Source organism: Tamandua tetradactyla, chromosome 7 (assembly GCF_023851605.1).
Source record: "Tamandua tetradactyla isolate mTamTet1 chromosome 7, mTamTet1.pri, whole genome shotgun sequence".
NCBI classification, from domain to species: domain Eukaryota; kingdom Metazoa; phylum Chordata; class Mammalia; order Pilosa; family Myrmecophagidae; genus Tamandua; species Tamandua tetradactyla.
In genome coordinates, this window is record NC_135333.1 from 149,619,715 (window position 1) to 149,639,970 (window position 20,256).

A 20,256-nucleotide genomic window follows, 5' to 3' on the forward strand; every position below is an offset into this window, starting at 1 on the left:
TATAAAGAAGAATAATAGAAGTAACAATATTTGTTAATCATAGCTTACATTTACTGAACTCATACTATGTGCCAGGTGCGTTTCTGAACACTTTATATTTTATTCCCACAATCTATAGGGTAGAAATATTATGCAATATAGAGGGAGGCCAGTAATTTACAGAGAGGTTAAATATTTTGCCTAAGTTTTATTTACATGGCAGAACAGGATTTGGACCTCAGTGATCCATCTCTGGAGCCTGTGCCCAATTCCTGTACTGGAAATTGAACTTTTTAGACCCTTGGGGCATATAATATAACGCTGAACTTCTCAGAGTATGTTTCTTTTATTTATAATTTCTATCTGTTCTATTTAGAAAAGGCATATGAGGAAGCAATAGGCACTTGATAAATATGTGTAACCTTAACATAGGACGTATTTAGAGGACCTCCCTTACGCTGAAATTTGGGTCATTTCAAATAATAATCTCAGACTTGACAGGTTCTCAATCACCCTATTTAGTGCTTGAATTCCTGCTAGGATGTTAATAAATTCATTCAGGATTTCATTTTTTTCCCCAATCAGCTGCTATTTGTAGGCCACCTACTGAAGGTTAGAGTTGCTACCTCTGCCTCTCCCCCTTCTATTAGCTATGAGACCATGAGGGCACCTAAATTTCTTGTTCCTCTTTTTTCTTATTTTTAAATGGAAATAATAATACTGTCTAAATTGTGGAATTGTTTTGAATGAAACAGAAATGTCAAGAAAGTGCTTAGCACAGTGAATAGTATATCATAAACTTGGGAAGAGTTGGTTCTCCTTATTTAGTATGTCGTATGTTCGGGTGTCTCGTTTTCAGACATACTAAACAGTACACCCAAACTCTGGTTTGACCACAGAAGTTCTTTCCATGGAATATTCAAAGCTTAGCAGATTCAGTGTTGGCACATAGAAGGTATAAATAAAAGTTCATTATAATGATAATGAATTTGTTTTTAAGTCTTAACATTTTATTTTAAAATCTTGTCCATTGTAGTTCTCTGTTCTCTTGATACTGTTTTGTTAGGTATGTGCCGCTCTTTCGGGGTTATTCTGAGATGTGACATTTGTCTCTAGCTTTATTTATACCCTTTTAAAAGTCAGAATGTTCTTCCATTTTGGATCTCTTCTTATCTCATTCTCAAAGAGTAATGTAATGTAGTTTGTATCACAGTTCTGTTTTTGAGGTTCTCCGAACTCTTCTGAGCTGTTTTCCTTTATAGACACCAACCATGGGCTCATATCTTTGTTTTTTCTCAGCTTCTCAAGATAAACTTTATGTAAATTCAGTGAAATGCCAAGGAAAAAAATCTAGGAAATGCTCTAGAGCTGTACTGCCAGTATATAGTAACTAGTAATATGTAGCTATCAGGACTTGAAATGTGACTAGTCCAAATTAAGATGTGCTATAAGTGTAAAATTCACACCAGATTTCAAAGATTTAGTGTGAAAAAACAACATAACCTATTAACATATTTTCTATTGCCTGCATGTTGAATGATAAGGGTTGTTTTAATTTATTGAGTTCAATAAGATGTATTACTAAAATTAATTTTACTTGTTTCCTTTTTTACATTTTAAAATGTAACTAGAAAATTTAAAATCAAGTATGTGGTTCATATTATATTTCTATTGGACAGTAATGTTTTAAAGAATCACAAGTACATTTTCATATGTAAGGCTCTGAGAAGTCCTGCAAGAAAGCTGTTTAACTTAAAAAAATAATTTGCCGAAGTGGTTTGATAGCAGGACATTTATTAAATTCTCAAAATTTAGGGGCTTGATGATTAGCTTTTGGGAAATTCAGTTCTTGAGTAAATGTCTAACTAAGGTCTTCTGTTAGCCTACTTAAAATAATGTGATGATTTTTCTCTTAGAACTCCAAAGATTTCCTCTTTCCACTCTGATTTCTACTGGATAGTAAGACTTAAGTTGAGAGCAGTATTTTTTGTTTGTTTGTTTTACATTTTTCTAACTTTTGAGAGTTTAAACTCCGTGGTGTGTAAATCACATATTTATCATGGACTCTGTTTTTAGCCAGTTGAGTCTTCCAGCTCATACCCAGAGAGTTGCACTTTTCCATAATGACTGAAATACTCTTTCATCTCTACCACCTTCATCTGAGGGTAAGCTTCCTTGCTTCTGCCCAGCCTACTGCAGTATCCTACCACAGGTCTTCCCACCGCCGTGAGTGTCTTCCTTCCATTCCTTTACAATATTCCAGAGTGATCTTTTAACATAAAAATCCAACTCCAACTTCTTACCTGATCTTCAATGGATTCCCATTGTATTTAGGGAAAAGAAATTCTGTAATCTTTATTTTTACTCATGTGATCATCAGACTGTTTTCCTTCTTTCTTTCTAGATCCCAGAAACTCATTTTGGCTTTCCTCACTTCCTCCAGATTTTTTCCATTTCCAAATTTTCCTCTACTCTGCTTTGAAATGTCCTTACCAAACTCTCCTGAAGCTGCTTTCTGCTCATCCCTTCATGGCTTGCCTTAAATATCATTTTCTCAGAGAGAATTTCCCCCTTGATCAAATTGGCAAATTTTCAGATAAATACATTCTCAGACCTCTCGGTGAGACAAACTCCTCCCCACCCTGCTAACTAAGAGTCCTTCAGTGTGCAATCGTAAACCAAAGTCTAGGAAACCATATCCCATACTAACTGTTATTCTGGTAACCAGCCCTTCATTTCTCAACTCTTCCTTTTTCTTCCAAACTCTCACCCCAGGTTTTCAAAGATGTTAGTCACTTCCCAGGACTCCTCAGTTGATCTTTGTGTCCTCATAGAAATCAACCCATGTGAGTAGTAGCTGGTTGGACTGATCAGTCATGGTTGACTTTCATCTATTTTAATGTGGGTTGGTGAAAATCAAGTTCTTTTCTCTTGAGCTTGAGAATACAGAGTACATATCCTTTGTATAGCATAATCTAGCAAAAATGCCAGCAGCTACGTACAACAAAGGGATTACACCCGAATCAACCTGGGGATTTTTCTTATCTTTTACTTTGGGCCCACTACATGAACAATTTGGAAGTGATGCCAAGAAAATGTATCTTAGAGGTTGCTGGGGTGTCAACTGACCCAATGACATCAGGTTAGACTACTGGGAAGAAGCTTATAAGCATTGAAGTACACTTTCAAAGGAGATAAAGAAAAAAAAAAGTTTAAATACCCCTCCCCAAAAATACCAAGCAAGAGATTTGTTATACAATTTGTATTTATGCACTATGCTCTTAATTGTATAATAAATGTATATTTTATTTTTTATTATACCCACTTTCAAATCATCCCTGGTAATAAGGCTTTTTTCTTTTTCTTTTCTTTTTTTGTAATAAGGTTTAAAATGATAAAAAGAGAATTCAATGATTAATGCCAGATTCTTTTCTTTTGGAAATAGTGTTGTTATTATAAAAGATATGTTGTACACATGCTTTGCTCCTCAATCTCAATGCCCCCCTCCCATTTGTTTGTCTGGAATCTGTACTATAGTTAGGAAAAATAAAAATCCGACTCAATGGCTACCAATCAGAAAAACTTTATGTGGAAAACCTCTTTCCTGGAGGTACAGGCAGCATCAAGAGAACCTTAGAAACAGCAGATTCAAAGGTTGAGAAATATTATTGAAATCGCCAGGACAATCGCTACTTATTTTAAAAAAAAAAAATCATACTTTATTTTTGATACAAAAACTTATCTTTTTTACTAGAGAAATGTCTAGCCAACTTTTTATCAGGAATGTTCACCCTTTAAATAATTTGACAGATTTTAGTTACACACTTTGTTTTATATACCTTCTGTTTGGTGTACATCTGGGTAACCAGATAAATGGTTTGTACTTTTTTTCAAAAGAAAATAATTGTTCAATTAGAGGATAAGCTTTCAAAAAATAGCCAACCAACAGATTTTAGCAGATAAAGACTATCATAGAAACCGATGCATAAATTGTTATATTATTTGTTAATCCTACTTAAAAACTAGGCATTATTAAAGATACATATTCTGAACATCTGCCTATGATTAGAGATCATTTAAGGGACACCATGCTCTCTAACAATGCAGTTATTTGTAACTTAACCTTCAGAGTGCTGGTTTTCATGTTTTCCTTTGAAACTGTAGAAGAAGAATTCTATTTTAAACTTCTATTTTCCAATATCAGAACTGGAAAAGCCCGAGAAACTCAAAGCCTTCAATATTTCCGCGCCTCTCCTTTCTCTGCACTGGAGCCTGCCCTCGGACCGCGTGGAGAAGCCTCACCTAGATCTTGTCCCCGACAACGGCTTTGTGACTATCAAAGATTTTGGAGGTGGAGACTATCAGGTATAGTTTTCATTATATAGTACTTTCCGAGCCAGCTTGTATTTATATTTGGTCCTAAGAGGAAAGTTCTTTCTGAAATTCATCCACCATGAAAACTTACTCCTTTGAGGCTTTTTAAACAACGTAAGATGAAGGCAAAAACATCGATGCCGAATTGATGAGTTGAAGTTTCAGCATCAGCGGACTGTTACCCTAGCAACGTATATGCCTTTCTAGCTTTTTTTTTTTTTTTTTTTTAAATCTACCCTGAACCTACCGCCAGCCATCCAAGGGTTCATGAATAGTTTAACAGAAAGGGCAGAGCTATTGAGTAATCCGGGCTCATTAATTGTGTACTTGCCAGGAGGATCTATCTCTAAATCATTAATGCAGGCAACATTTCTCTCTAGAGCCATCAACGTGATTCTACTGCCTGAAAAATGTAATAATGATGGATTTTCTTATCATTTTTCTTTTACTTTTTATTGGAACTTCAGAGACACAGGTATTTCAAATACACTCTTAAAAGTAAGGGATAAGCAATGGGCTGTAGACTTCTTAAGACTCTTAAGGTGTTTCTTATGACAATGGACTAGGACAGTTAGAAATACTGACTTAGTCATTGATAAAGCAGTGTGTTTTGTAATTTTTTATTACAGATTTGTTAGCTTTATAACAAATTTATAATTTATAATAATATGAACTTTGTTATGATAATTTAAACAGTTCAGAGCTATGTAGTTGTGTTACTTTCTTTTTTTTAATTAAATGGTGAGAGATTATTTTAGCCCTTTTACTTACTAGAAAGCATTTTAACACCCCTGATTATTTTGGGCATTCTAGGTTGATGTTTCCAATGCTATTCCTGGCACTAGGTACAATGTAACCATCTCTTCAGTTTATGCTACAACATACAGTTTACCTACAAGCAGAACAGTGACCACAAATATAACAAGTAAGTATGTGTTTTAAATTACTTTAAAAAAAACGAAGCATTTTGAGTCAGAGTAAAGCTACTGGATGGAAATACGCATTGGCAATATATGCATTATATGCGTGGAAAACAGTTTAGTAATTAAAGCAGAATGGAAACTTAAGAAAGTGATCTGTTTAGAACCTGTGTTCTACTTGTTCCTTAGCTTCCTGTGTTTTGGAAAAGTAAAGATAATTAGTCTATACCTACTTGTGAAATGGATCAGAGAGTCCATTAATGTTAGCATTTATATAATAGAGGGTTATGAAAATGTTAAGCTCATTGGACTTTCTTAGGGAGAATTACTCAGTTCATAAGACTATTTTTTGTTTTCTTTAGTTTGTGTGTGTGTGTGTGTGTGTGTGTGTGTGTGTGTGTAAGCCTTGTACCGAGTAAGTTTCTTTTTAAGAAAATTATTTGGCATCAAAAGTTTATTTGGCATGGGCGGGCCGCGGTGGCTCAGCGGGCAAAGTGCTTGCCTGCTATGCCGGAGGACCTCGGTTCGATTCCCGGCCCCAGCCCATGTAACGAAAACGGAGAAACAAAATACAATAAAACAAGAAAATGTTTAAAAGATGTTTCCCTTTCTTCCTCTCTTCCTTCCTTCTATCCTTCCTTCCTTCTCTCTGTCTTTCCTTTAAAAAAAAAAAAAAAGTTTATTTGGCATGTAGTATTTCATAGTATTCCATGTTTTGCATTCTTATAAAAGAGTGTTTGTGGTGTTCCCCAAAACATTGACTCTTTTCTATTATTTCTTTTTCTTTTTCTTCTTGGTAGCAGAGTTCCAGGAGAATAAACTCACAATATGAGACCAGTACTGTTTGGGAACCTCGAAAGTCTACATTTGAAAATACTTTTCTTACATATTAACATGAAAATGCAATAATCTTTTTTACCTTTCTACGAAGGAATTTTTTTTTTTTTTTTCAGGACCGGGGCCTCCAGTCTTCTTGGCAGGGGAAAGAGTTGGATCTGCTGGGATTCTTCTCTCCTGGAATACACCACCCAACCCGAATGGCAGGATTGTATCTTACACTGTTAAATATAGAGAAGTTTGCCCATGGATGCAAACGGTGTATACGAAAGTTAGAGCAAAGCCAGACAGTCTGGAAGTTCTTCTTACCAATCTTAATCCTGGAACAACATATGAAATCAAGGTAATTATTTTATAAATAATTGCTTAGTATTGAAATATTTCATTCATTTTCAAAGTAAAGGCACTTGTCAAACCTCGTCAAGCCCCTACAGGTGAATGCAGAAAGTAAAAAACGACAATCTGAATCATGGCCTTTACCCTCACCTGGACGTCTACAAATAATCAAATGTTGGGTGCACAGGTGATTCAGTGGTAGGATGCTCACCTTCCAAGTGAGAGACCTGCATTTGATTCCCAGACCATGCACCTAAAAAATAAACAAAAAAACCCTCAAATGTTGCAATCTCCTCTTATTACAATTTTTATGTTCACTTATATAGTTTATTTTTAAAAAAATAGCTTAGGGGAACTTTTTAAATGTCTTCAGATTTTCTGAGTAAAAGTATTCTACTCTTAGATTAATCTTACTGTTTTTAATTTTTCTCTTAATCCTGTTACATTTGCATGCCTGCTACTAGAATTTCGGATAATGGTTTGAAAGTTTCTAAAGAGTCAGTTTCTTTGATAATCTTGAATTCAATTCAGATCAGTTAAAAAATATCTCTAGAGCACTTTCTGTGTTTTCTGTGTTTACAAAAATATTTATTCCTTCACAAATATTAACTATGCAGAATTTCAAAATCTCATATTTTCATATTATGTGAAGAAGTGCTTATTTAAAGATTCCTAAATCAATTAGGCCATATGAAAATATATATAACTAAGAGAGGTTTATGAAATTTCTGGGGGATAATAAAGAATACAGATACATCTTTGACCTCTACCTCTTTTTAATATATTTTTTGAGCCTTGAAGATATAGAGTATAGATTTAAAAATCTGTAATATCTGTGTACATGGTTCATACAGTAAAAAATGATGACAAAGAAAAAATTTTCCAGGGAAATTTTTGTATGGAAAATACAGGTATTTGCTGAATTAAAGAATACAATCGGAACCAGGAACATATGCCAATAATATGGATTCCCTAAATAAAGAAAGAAAGCACAACTTTTTCTTAGGCAAAGTTCAAGATCAAAGATCTGTATAGCCATTTCATTGTAGAAAGATCGGTGAAAGAGTAGGCAACCTTTTTCTAACTTTGACTTATCTGAAAACTACAAGGGAAGATATCTTATATCACATGTGCACATTCCGATTAATTTATAGGCTATCAGAGGGTAATAATAAGGGCTACATTTTAATGTGATATAAGAAGCTCTTGCTGATATAAAGATGATTTAGCTAACCTAGTTCTGCTTATATCTATCTTTATGGAGTTGAATTCTCTTATTTCAGGCCTGTTGGGAAATCCCTATTCTCCTTTTCATCCCCTACCTTATAAATCATTGTTTTGACCTTTACTCTTTTAAAATAAATGTTAGTCATCATAGAATTCCAAGTGCTGTTTAGAGTGGTACATTTGATGTCTTCAGTATAAGTTAACACTATGGAGGAAATCCTGTGCATACCTTACGTGTGCTATTTCTCTTAGACCCCCAAACAATCCTACAATATAGATACATGATCATTCCCATTTTAAAGACAAGGAGAATGTGACTTAGCATAGTTAAGTATATTACTGAAATTTCAGGTAAATTGCTGAATAGCAATTTAAATACAATTTAAATAATGCATTAGGCACTTGCAAGAACTTAAAATCCTTGACTGTAACTTATCATAGTGATATGGTCTAAGTCTGCTTTAACCTTCCTACCAACGGGTCTTCACCAAGTCCTTTTATCCCTCTGGAAGGAGATCTTCTCCGAGTCTTCTCCAGAGGTAAAATTCTAGAGGTTATGAATGTAGATTTATTGAGCACAATCTACTGAGATAGTTTTGGCCTAGTACCACTAAATAAGCAAAGTTGGATTAAGAGAAATGTGGGAGGGCACCTGGGACACAAACATTGTGAAAAGGCGATGAAGCCAAAAAATATAGAGGGTGTTATTTTAAGGTTGGATCAGTATAGGGTGGTGTAGACTTTCAACTGTGTTAGGTATTTTTAAGTAAAATAAATTTTGGTAGTAAGATTGGCTATTGTTTGATAAAAGGTAAATTGTAAAGAGAACTGACAAAAGCAGTTTCTCATTGGATAACCCAATTTTTAGTAATGTCAGGCATAAGATAACCTTGTAGAAATTGTTCAGATACTCTCCACAGTCCTAAAATACCCATTTGCTTTTCTCAGAAAGTTTTCCATCCAAAACCAGATCCCTTTCAGCAAGGGGACTCTAAGGCTTTATTTGTTTACATGCCTGTGCTTTTGTTAGACTGTAATCCATGAATATAGGCACTCAAATACCCAGAACTTTCACACTGTCTATTATACAAGAGATTTTACAAAAAGGTATTTCCTAGATGAATTAATTTAATTATGTAGTATTTCTGGAAGTTTTCCACTCTGTCAAGTGACAGCAACATTTGCAAGTTCTACCTATTCCCGACTGTAGTGGAATTCCCTCTTAGTTTTCCCTTTCCCGTTCTCTCTGCCTGCAAGAAATAGAATCCAGCCCAAAGCAAGTTTCCCTTTATATTTGTTTAGGGTGATCAGGGTTCTATATTTGCGATCTTAATCTCCGAGAAAGACATGCTAGATAGAAAGAGACATAGGAAGGATTTACATATTTATACCCTTCCATTTATTTGAGTATGAAAAAAAAGAGGAGTGAGAATACTAGATAATTTGTTTTTTTTTTAATGAAGGGGTAGGGGAACAACATAAAAATGGGAAACCTGTAGAAAGTTGGTTGGGACCTAGAAATACATGACTATAACTATTCAATTATAGCACTAGAAATACTTTATCTTGTGATTGCTCTTTTTAGTACTTCCATTTTCAATAATTTCTAGAGACAAAATGTGCCTATTTTCTTTACAGGTAAGGACTTTCATGCTTCTCAAACAGTTGTGCACATTTTACCTTCCATTACTCCATTTCTAGACATTGGGACAGTACTGGAAATTTTTGTTCCCTTTCTCAAAAATATCAGGTTAGCAGGAAACAGTCTTGGCATTGTACTTCACTCATATTTACTGTTTCCAAAATGTAGTTTGCACATTTCTGACCTCTGTCTTCATTTCCACACTGCTGTTTTTTCCTCAACTGGAGCTAGGTCAGCTCAGTCTGAATTAGGAATTCAGAGCCCAATTCCCACTTTTTCTCATTTATAACACTTCTTTTGTATATTTCAGTACATTTGAACAGACTATTCTAGTCTAAAAGAACTTTTGCATCTAGTTAGTTTAAATTATTAATTAGACCTACCTATTATTTTAATTAATTAATCTATCTATCATCTATCTATCTATCTGTCTATCTATCTATCTATCTATCTATCTATCTATCTATCTATCTATCTACCTATCTATCTACATAGGCAGGGTCCAGGAATCAAACACGGGTCTCTGAGCCACTGAGCCACCATTGCACCACCCCTACTTACTGTTTTTAAATCATTTTTTAATATTTGCCTGATTAAATTGTAAACTCTGAAGGCAAACATTTGTATGGTCTCCTGTATTTGTTGCAGAAATAATTACAATGTCTTACACATAGTGGATGCAGTGGAAAGAAGTTGAGCTTTGGAAATAATCACAACTTCAAACTTCAACTGAATTCTGTTTCTACTGCTTATTCCTATGTGATCTTGGGCAAGTTACTTCATCTCTCTCAAGTAGTCTCTCATCTGTAGAATTTTGATAATAATACCTCAAATATTGGTTATAGGTATAAAATGAGATTTGTAATGTCCATAGTAGATTGCCTGGTGCATAGAAGTTGCCCATTAAATAGTTATAGTTATTATTATATTATTATAATTATTAGTAGAATTTAAATACTTGATTATTAATTTCTCCATTGGGAACCTGAGAAAATCTGTTGAATCAAACTATGCTGCAAATATACCCTTAGGGAAAATGAAAATAGTGTATCTAGCTCCATTTTACCTTGGAAGTATTTTTGGAATTAGTGTAAAATGTAGCCTTAGTATCCACCTTACATACAAGCCAAGTTTTATTGTTTCAGATTCTATGTATTTAGAGTTTGAACTTAACCCTTCTGGTTTGTTCTAGGTTGCTGCTGAAAATAGTGCCGGCATTGGAACGTTTAGTGAGCCATTTCTCTTCCAAACTGCAGAAAGTGGTAATTTTCCAAAATCATTTATTCTGAAGTAACTTAGTCATGAGTTTTTGTCAGATAAAATCTATAAGTATAAGAGGGTGCAAGGGTGGTTCAGTGATAGAATTCTCGCCTGCCATGTGAGAGACCTGGATTCGATTTCTGGCCTGTGCACTTCCTGCCCTCTCCCAAATAAATTCAGCAAATGGTGCTGCAATGACAGGGTGGTCACGTGGAAAAAGAATGAAATGTGACCCCCACCATACAGCATCCAAAAAAAATGAATAAATATAAATATAAAATATTAAAGTGTGCAAAATTTCCAATGACATGACCATTCAATTATTTTTAGAGCCTTTTTGGACAGTTTATTCACAAAAATATTTGTTATTTTTTGTGTTTATAAAAGTGGTGTAAAATTAGAAAACACAAGAAGAAAGAATCACACATTCCTAGCCCTATTATGTAAAACTCCTGTTACCATTTGAGGCCATTTTTTTGCTATTAATATACATCAATGTGGCTATATATTACTGCAGATAGGCTTGTCCCATGTACACAAGTCTATATCCTGCCTTCTCATTTCATGCCTTAACTAAATCATAAGCATTTTCATGATATTGGCTATTTGAAAATATGTTTTTTTTTATTCAGCTTCATTCAGTGTATTTATGTTATTGTGCTACCATCAGAGAGTATTGCGGTATCCATTTCTGAGTTTTTACAATCAGTCTTATTGCACATTTTATATTCTTTCAGCATCAAATGCTCAATCTCTACCTTTTTTACATCTCCTAATGACCTGTGTTCTGTTCTTAACTCTTGAAGTTCACTTATTAATGATAGCTCATATTAGTGAGACCTTACAGTATTTGTCCTTTTGTTTTAGGCTAATTTCACTCAACATAATGTCCTTAAGGTTCACCCACGTTGTTACATGCTTCATGAAATATTCCATTGTATGAATATACCACATCTTGTTTAGCCACTCATCCGTTGTTGAACATTTGGGCTGTTTCCATCTCTTGGCAATTGTAAATTGTCTCTCACCGTCCCTGTTCCTCCAGCACTATCATCAAAATATGTCCCAAATCTCACCACTTCTTATGACTCCTATTGCTAGCCACCCTATCCAAGCTTTCTTAGTTTCCTACAGCTGTCCTAACAAAAAACCATGCACACTGGGTATCTCACGGTTCTGAAGGCTAGAAGTTGGAAATCAAGGTGTCAGCAGGGCCATACTCCCTCTGAACCTTGTAGGAGGAAATTCATCCTTCCTTCTTCCTAGCATCTGGTGGTTTGCTTGCAGTCTTTGGATTTCCTCAGCTTGCAGCTGTAGCACTTCAGTCTCTGCCTCTGTTGTCAGATGGCTTTCTCCTTTCTGTGTCCGTGTCTCTTCTTCCCTTCTTAAAGGAACATTAGTCATATTGGATTAAGCTCCCAACCAACTACAGTATTAATTCATTTTAACTTTAATCCCATCTGTGTTGACCCTATTTCCAGTAAGGCCACATTTGTACATACCAGGAGTTAGGACTTCAACATACCTTTTGTGGGGATATAATTCAACCCATAGTATAGCTCTTATCGTTGTTTGCCTGAATTACTGAAAAAGTCTCCTTGCTGGGTTCCCTGCTTCCTATTTGCCTTTCTGTGGTGTACTTTCCCCACAAAAGCTGCATCATCCTTTGACACATAAGTCACACTTTTTTCACTTCCTGTACCTCCCAGGGTCTTTGCATTTGCTATTTCCTCTGCTTTAACGATCTTTCACTAAATCTGCATAGAACTCTCTCCCCTACTTGATTCAGGTCTCTCGTGCTATCTTTCCTGACAGCACCATCTAAAATATCTCCTATGTCCTCCTGTCGCTCTGTATTTCAACTCAGTTTTTATCTTCATTGGATTGATCATCAACCTGACATACATGTACTTGCTTATTTTGTATTGAATTATTAGCCTGTTAGAATATAAGATTCATGATAAAAATACTATCAAATGAAGATTTTTTATTTATTTAATAATTGTGCTATTTATTTATAATAGCAAAAAATAGAACCAATAAATAGAAAATGGTTATATAAATGATATTTCATTGAACAACAACTATTTATTGTAGAGCTTGTATTCCAGTGGTGTAAGATAAACAGATAGGTGAGTTAATAGGTGATATGTCATGTTGATGATAATACCGTAAGAAACATTTTTATGATTTTTTTCAATTTTAAATAGTGTACATGATTAAAGGTGAAAATCTTCTGTTGGTTTACCTCCAAAGGGATAAACTGAAATGGACCCTTGACATTTAGAGAAGATATTGCAATATTCACTGTTTTAAAAATGCAAAAAGCTTTATATTGCAGCTAGTAGATGAAACCCTATCTAGAGAAGCTTAGAAATAAAAGCTTTATTTGTTCTATAGAAGAAAGAAAACAAAAATGCTATGTTTAAAATCTGGAGTTTATTTCAAAATAGAAATGAATGATTCATGAGGTCTACTCATTTTTGTGCATTTTAAACGCAATGATATTGAAATTATTAAAACAGCTAACAATCAAGTGGGAAAATTTTAATTTTTAATGCAGTTTTATTGAGATACATTCACACACCATATAACACATCCAAAGTATACAATCAGTGGCTCACAATATCATCATATAGTTGTGCATTCATCAACACAATTTTAGAATATTTTCATTACTCCAAAAAAGACGTAAATATAAAAAAGAAAACCTAAAACATCCCATACCCCTACATTCTTATTATTATCATTATTATTATTGTACTTATTTTATTACTATTTACCCATATACTGATAAAGTATCAGTCAGAAGGTTTTATAATCACATGATCACATCATAAAAGCTATATAGTTATACAATCATCATCAAAGATCAAGGCTGTTGGATATAGATCAACAATTTCAAGTACTTCTCTCTGGCCACTCTGATATACTAGAAACTAAAAAGGAGTATTTATATAATGAGTTAGTATTATTTGTTAACCTATTTTCTCAGTTATACCTCCTCCCTCTTATTTGATCATTCACTCAGGATTCAGGGATATCTTGGCAATGACCATTTTAACTCCCTTATTCTGGAAAGGACTTCAGCGTTATGGGGTAGAGGAATGAAACTGGTTGATGTTCTTGGAGAAACTGGTACCTCTAGGTTTCGGGACTTATCTATAGGAAAAATCTAGAGACCTTAAGTTTTTGAAATAATAAACTTACTAAGAAAAGCTTCTATAAAGTCATAGATAGAGCCTAGGGTATTCTTTAGGGTTTTCAGGAATATTTTTGGTTGGGGGCTTGGCATACTGTGGCAATTTGCAGTATCTGGCTGAACCTTGTTATAAGAGTAACCTCCAGAATGATCTCTCAACTCTACTTAAAATCCTTTAGCAACTGAAACTTCATTTTGTTTTATTTCCTTTCCCCTTTGGTCAAGAAGGCTATCTCAGTCCCATGATGCCAGCGCTGGGCTCATCCCTCAGTGTCATGTCTCATGTTGCCAGGGAAACTTACACCCTGTCATTTATGTCCCTTGTAGGGGAAAGGGTAGTGAGTTTATTTGCAGAGTTGTCTTAGAGAGAGAGGCTACGTCTCTCTACAGAAGATGTTTTCTGGGAGTAACTTCAAGGCATAATTATAAGTAGGCTAAACTGCACATTTAAAAAGTAAATTTCATAAGGGCAAACCTCAAAATCAAGGGCTTGGTGTATTAAATTAGAGTCCCCAAATGCTTGAGAGAATATAATGAATTCCACAAGTGGAAAAGTTTAATAGTTCTACCTTTTCACCCAGTCTCTCAAGGGGACTTTACAAATATATTTTTATTTTCTGCTCAAAATACTCTGGAATATATTTGGGTTTTACATTAACCTGTACAGAATAATAAGATCTCATTCCCTAGATTAGGTTCTATGTAATTAGGTTAAAGTAGATAATGTGCTACAGAAATTTTAGATTTTGGACCAAATAAACATCTCTTTCTTTAGCCTTACACAAAAGTTGAGGTTTTAAAATACAGGCAATATCATCTTTTACCCTGTATTCTGATTTACCTTAGTCCTAACCAGATCAGCTTCATTCACAGCTTTAATTGAAGTGTGATCTCTTTTTTCAGCTCCTTTAACAGTTGCTTTATGAAGTAATACTGACTCTCAGAGCTACAGAACTCTAGCTCTGAGTCTCAGGTGCCACACAGATACCTAAAGTGCCAGGCAACTACCAGATTATACACAAAGATTATACACAAAGCGCAGCATCTCAGAATTTAGAAATGACAGTTAAAACTCAGGAATAGATATGGCTGCTGTAAAAACTTACAATCGAGAAATCTTTGCAATGAGCTTTATTGAACATTCTGTACTCCTTAATCATTGATTGCCCAATCTCTATCCACTTTAGATCCCCTGATAACCTATGCTCTTGAATTCAATTCCCAGTTTACTCATTATATTTAGTTTATATTAGTGATACCATACGATGTTTGCCCTTTTGTTTCTAACTTATTTCACTCACCATAGTGTCCTCAAGCTTCATTCACCTAGTTCCATGCTTCATGACTATATTCCTTTCTGCAGCTGCCCAATATTCTGTCATATGTATACACCGCTGATCACACTTCCATTCTTTAGTTGTTGTACCCTTAGGCCACCTCCCCATGGCATATTGTGACTAATGCCACCTTAAATACCAGTTGGAAAAAGTCACTGCTTTAAGTTCTTCCAAGGATATATCTAGTAACTGGATTGTAGAATCATGTGGCAACTCTATACTTAACTTCCTACAGAAGCACCAATTGCTGTACAGGGGGGCTGCACCATTCTACTTCTCTACCAACAGTGAATAGGTATCTCTCTCTCTCTACATCTTTTCCATCACTTGTATCTTTCTGTTTATTTTTGAATAATTTTATTCACAAACCGTACAATCCAGTCTAAGTGTACGATCAATGGCTCCTGGTGTAATCACATAATTATACATTCACCACCACAATCTATATAAGAACATTTCCATTTCTTCTGCAAAGAGAGAATAAAAAGAAACAACAAGAGTAATCCCATACCCCTCCCTTATATCCTCTATATACTGACGTTGAGCTTTGGTATATTGCTTTTGTTACAATTAATGAAAGAATATTGCAAAATACTATTAATTATAGAACTTGGTTTGCATTAATCATATTTTTACATACCCCATCCCAATTTTACATGTTGCAATGGTGGCAATCATTTGTTGTCCCTCATGTTAAAACTTTCTTATATTTGTACATTTATTCACCATGATTGTCCATTCTAGGTTGCACTTTGTTATACAGTCCCAGTTTTATCCTCTATTTTCTCGTGTCATACATGCTCCTAACCTTTCTCTTTCAACCATACTCACACTCATCTTTGTTCATTTTATTTTCAGTATTGTGCTAGCATCACACAGTATTGTGCTATCCATTTCTGAATCTTTATAATCAATCTTGTTAAAAACATTTTTTACTCCTTTAGGATCAAATGCCCAATCTGTATACTCTGTCTATCTCCTGAAAACCTGTGTCCTCAACTTTAACTGTGAGTTTGGTCATTATAGATAGTTCATGTTAGTGAGAATACAAAGCATTTGTCCTTTTGCATCTGGCTTATTTTACACAACATAATGTCCTCAAGGTTCTTCCACATTGTTGCATGCATTGTGAGTTTATTCTATCTTACAGTTGTATAATATTCCATTGTATGTATATACCAAAGTTTGTCTATCCACTCATCTGTTTATGGATGTTTGGACTATTTCCATCTCCTGGCAATTGTGAATAATGCTGCTACAAACATTAGTGTGCAAATACCTATTTGTGTGCTTGCTTTTTGTTCTTCCATGCATATACCTGGTAATGAGATTGCGAGATCATATGGCAATTCTATACATAGATTCTTGAAGAACAGACAGACTGCCTTTCAGAGCAGCTGCACCTTTCTACATCCCAACCAGCAGTGAATAAGTGTAACTATTTCTTCACATCATCTTCAGCATGTGTAGTATTCTGGGTTTTTGACAATGGCCATTCTAATAGGTGTGAGACGATATCTCATTGTGGTTTTGATTTGCATGTCCCTATACTAGTGAAGTTAAGCTTCTTGTCATATGCTTTTGAGCCATTTATATTTCTTCTTTGGAAAAGTGTCTATCCATTTATTTTGCCCATTGTTCAATTGGGTTTCTTGTCTTTTTGTTGTAAAGAAGTAAGATTTCTTTATATATTCTGGATATTAAACTCTTATCTGATTTCCAGATATTGTCTCCCAATGTGTAAGCTGTCTTTTTACTTTCCTGACAAAGTCCTTTGATGCCCCAAAGTAGTCAGTTTTACGGAGATCCCATTTATCTATTTCTTCTTTCATTGCATGCACTTTGGATGTAAGGTCTAGGAAACGTCCTCTTACTGCAAATTATTTAAGATATTTCCCTACATTTTCTTCTAAAAGTTTTATGGTCTTGCCTCTAATGTTTAGATCTTTGATCCATTTTGAGTTAATTATTATATAGGATGTGAGACAGGGGTCCTATTTCATTCTTTAGTACATATGGATATCCTGTTCTCCAAACACCATTTGTTGAAGAGGCTACTCTGCCTCATTTGAATTGACTTGAATGCTTTCTCAAACATCAATTGTCTGTAGATGAGAGGCTCTATTTCTGAATTCTCAATTAAATTCTGTTGATCAGTATAACTATCATTATGCCAGTACCATACTATTTTGACCACTATAGCTTTGTAAAATGCCTTAAATCAGGTAGTGTGAGCCTCCCACTTCATTTTTCTTTCTCAACACATTTTTAGCTTTCTGGAGCACCCTGGCTTTCCAAATAAATTTGATAATTGCTTTTTCGGTTTCTGCAAAGTAAGTTGTTGGGATTTTAATTGGTATTACATTGAATCTAGAAATCAATTTAGGTAGAATTGGCATCTTAACTATGTTTTGTCTTTTAATCCATGAATATAGCATACTCTTCTATTTATTTAGGTCTTTCTAGATTTCTTTTAGCAATGTTTTGTAGTTTTCTGTGTATAGCTCTTTTATGTCCTTTGTTAAATTTATTCCTAAATACTTGATTCTTTTGGTTGCTATTGTAAATGGAATTTTTTCTTGATTTCCTCCTCAGACTGCTCATTACTAGTGTTGAGAAACATTACAGATTATGCCTGGTGGTCTTGTATCCTGCCACTTTGCTGTAGTCATTTATTGGCTTTAGTAGCTTTGCTATAGATTTTTCAGTATTTCTTTGGATAGGATTATGTCATCTGCAAACAGTGAAAATTTCATTTCTTCCTTCTCAATTTGGATATCTTTTGTTTCTTTTTCTTGCCTGATTGCTCTAGCTAGAAGTTCCAGCACAATACTGAATAACAATGGTGACTGTGGATCATTATCTTATTCCTGATCTTACAGATAATGCTTTCAGGCTTTTCCCATTGAGTATAATAAGAGCTGTGGGCTTTTCATATATTCCTTTTATCAAGTTGAGGAAATTTTCTTCTAATCCTATCCTTTCAAGTGTTTTTTTTCATGAAAGGGTGCTGAATTTTGTCAAACGCTTTTCAGCATCAGTCAAGATGATCATGTGGATTTCTCCCTTTGATTTATTAGTGTGCTAAATTACATTAATTAATTTTATTGTGTTGAACCAGCCTTGCATACTTGGAATAAAACCCACTTGATCATGGTGTATAATTATTTAAATGTGCTGTTGGATTTAGTTTGCAAGCATTTTTTTTTTTTTTTTTTTTTTTTTTAGGATTTTGGCATCTATATTCATTGCAGAGATTGGTCTGTAATTTTCTTTGCTTGTTGTATCTTCGGATTTGGTATTAGGATGATGTTGGCTTCATAGAAGGAGTTAGGTAACTTTCCCTCCTCTTCAATTTTTTTAGAGTTTGAGCAGGATTAGCATTAATTCTTTTTTGAATACTTGGTAGAATTCACATGTGAAATCATCTGTTCCTGGACTTTTTTGGGGGGAAGGAGGGGGATGGAGTTTGATGACTGATTCAATATGTTTACCTGTGATTGATTGTTGAGGTTTTTCTTCTTGAGTCAATGTTGGTTGTTCATACTTTTCTAAGAAGTTGTCCATCTTGCCAGAGTTGTCTAGTTGTTAGCATATAGTTGCTCATCGTATCCTCTCATATCTCATTTATTTCTGTGGGTACAGTAGTTATGTTCCCTCACCCAATTCTGATTGTATTTATTTGCCTCCTTTTGCTTTTCTTTGTTAGCCTTGCTAATTTTAATTTTTTTCAAAGAACTAACTTTGGTTTTATTCATTCTCTGTATTGTTGTCAATATCATTTGTTTCTGCTCTAATCTTTGTTCTTTCTTTCCTTCTGTTTGCTTTGGGGTTAGTTTACTATTCTTGCTCTGGTTCCTCCAGGTGAGCAATTAATTCCTCAATTTTTAGCCTTTTTCTTTTTTAATGTAGGTGTTTATGGTTACAGATTTCCCTCTCAGCCCTGCCTTTGGTGCATCCAATAAGTTTTCATATGTTGTGTTCTCATTTTCATTTGCCTCTAGATATTTTCTAATTTCTCTTGCACTTTCTTCCTCAAACCACTGGTTGTTTAAGAGTGTGCTGTTTAGCCACCATATAGTTATGATTTTTTACAACCCTTTGCCTGTTATTGATTCTAGTTAATTTTATTATGATCCAAGAAAGTGTTTCATATAATTCTGATCTTTTTACATTTATTGAGACCTGCTTTGTGCCCCACAATGAGGTCTCTCCTGGAGAACATAGGCACTTGAGAAAAATATATATCCTGCTGTTGTGGGGTGCAAGGTTCTATACATGTCTGTTAAGTCTAGTTCATTTATCATGTTATTCAAAATCTCTATTTTCTTATTGATCCGCTGTTCTATCCTTTGATGAAAGTGGTATACTGAAGTGTCCAACTATTATTGGAGAGTTATCTACATCTCCTTTCAGTGTTGTCAGTGTTTACCTCATGTATTTTTGGGCACTCTGGTTCAGTATATAAATATGTATGGTTGTTATATCTTCTTGATGAATTGTTCCTTCTATTAGTACATAGTGGCTTTCTTTTTCTCTTTTAAATATTTTACATTTGCAGTCTAATTTGTCTGCTTTAAGGAGAGGTACCCCCACTCTTTTCTGGTTGTTGTTTCTGTGAAATATCTTTTTCCAACCTTTCATTTTCAACTTATATTTGTCATTGTGCCTAAAGTGAGTCTCTTGTAGACAACGTATAGATGGATTTTGTTTTTATTTAATCCATTCTTTAAGTCTATATTTTTGATTGGAGAGTTCACTACATTAATATTTCATGTTATTCTTGTAAAGAGACTACTTTTTCATCAATTTTGCTTTTGGATTTTATATGTCATATCTTATTTTTTCTTTCTCTCTTTCTACCCTTTCTGACAGTCTTCATTTCTACACTCTTCTCCAAAGAAGAATAGTGATGTGATGCCTTTAAGAGGTATAGTGATGTGATGTCTTTAATTTTCAGAACAGTCTCACTGTCAGGGCATAGTTGAGACAGAGGCTGAAGTAGAAGGCATGCGTAAGCTGTTTCTGTTTACCAGACCCTGTGGCCTGAATTCTCTGAAGAAGGGCTATTACTTGAGTTGGGCCCTGCCACTCCACACTTTTGTTGGGGAAGATGTGCCCTTTATAGAATTATCTCCCCAC

General features: G+C 34.5%; 1 protein-coding gene across 1 annotated transcript in view; it reads left to right on the top strand.

Moving 5' to 3' along the window:
• Positions 1-20,256, top strand: part of PTPRQ (protein tyrosine phosphatase receptor type Q) — a 242,561-nt gene that overhangs the window by 13,774 nt on the left and 208,531 nt on the right. The window contains 4 exon segments of the mRNA XM_077168288.1: positions 4,184-4,344; positions 5,167-5,278; positions 6,227-6,453; positions 10,508-10,577. Of these exon segments, the coding sequence (XP_077024403.1) occupies positions 4,184-4,344; positions 5,167-5,278; positions 6,227-6,453; positions 10,508-10,577 (570 nt within the window).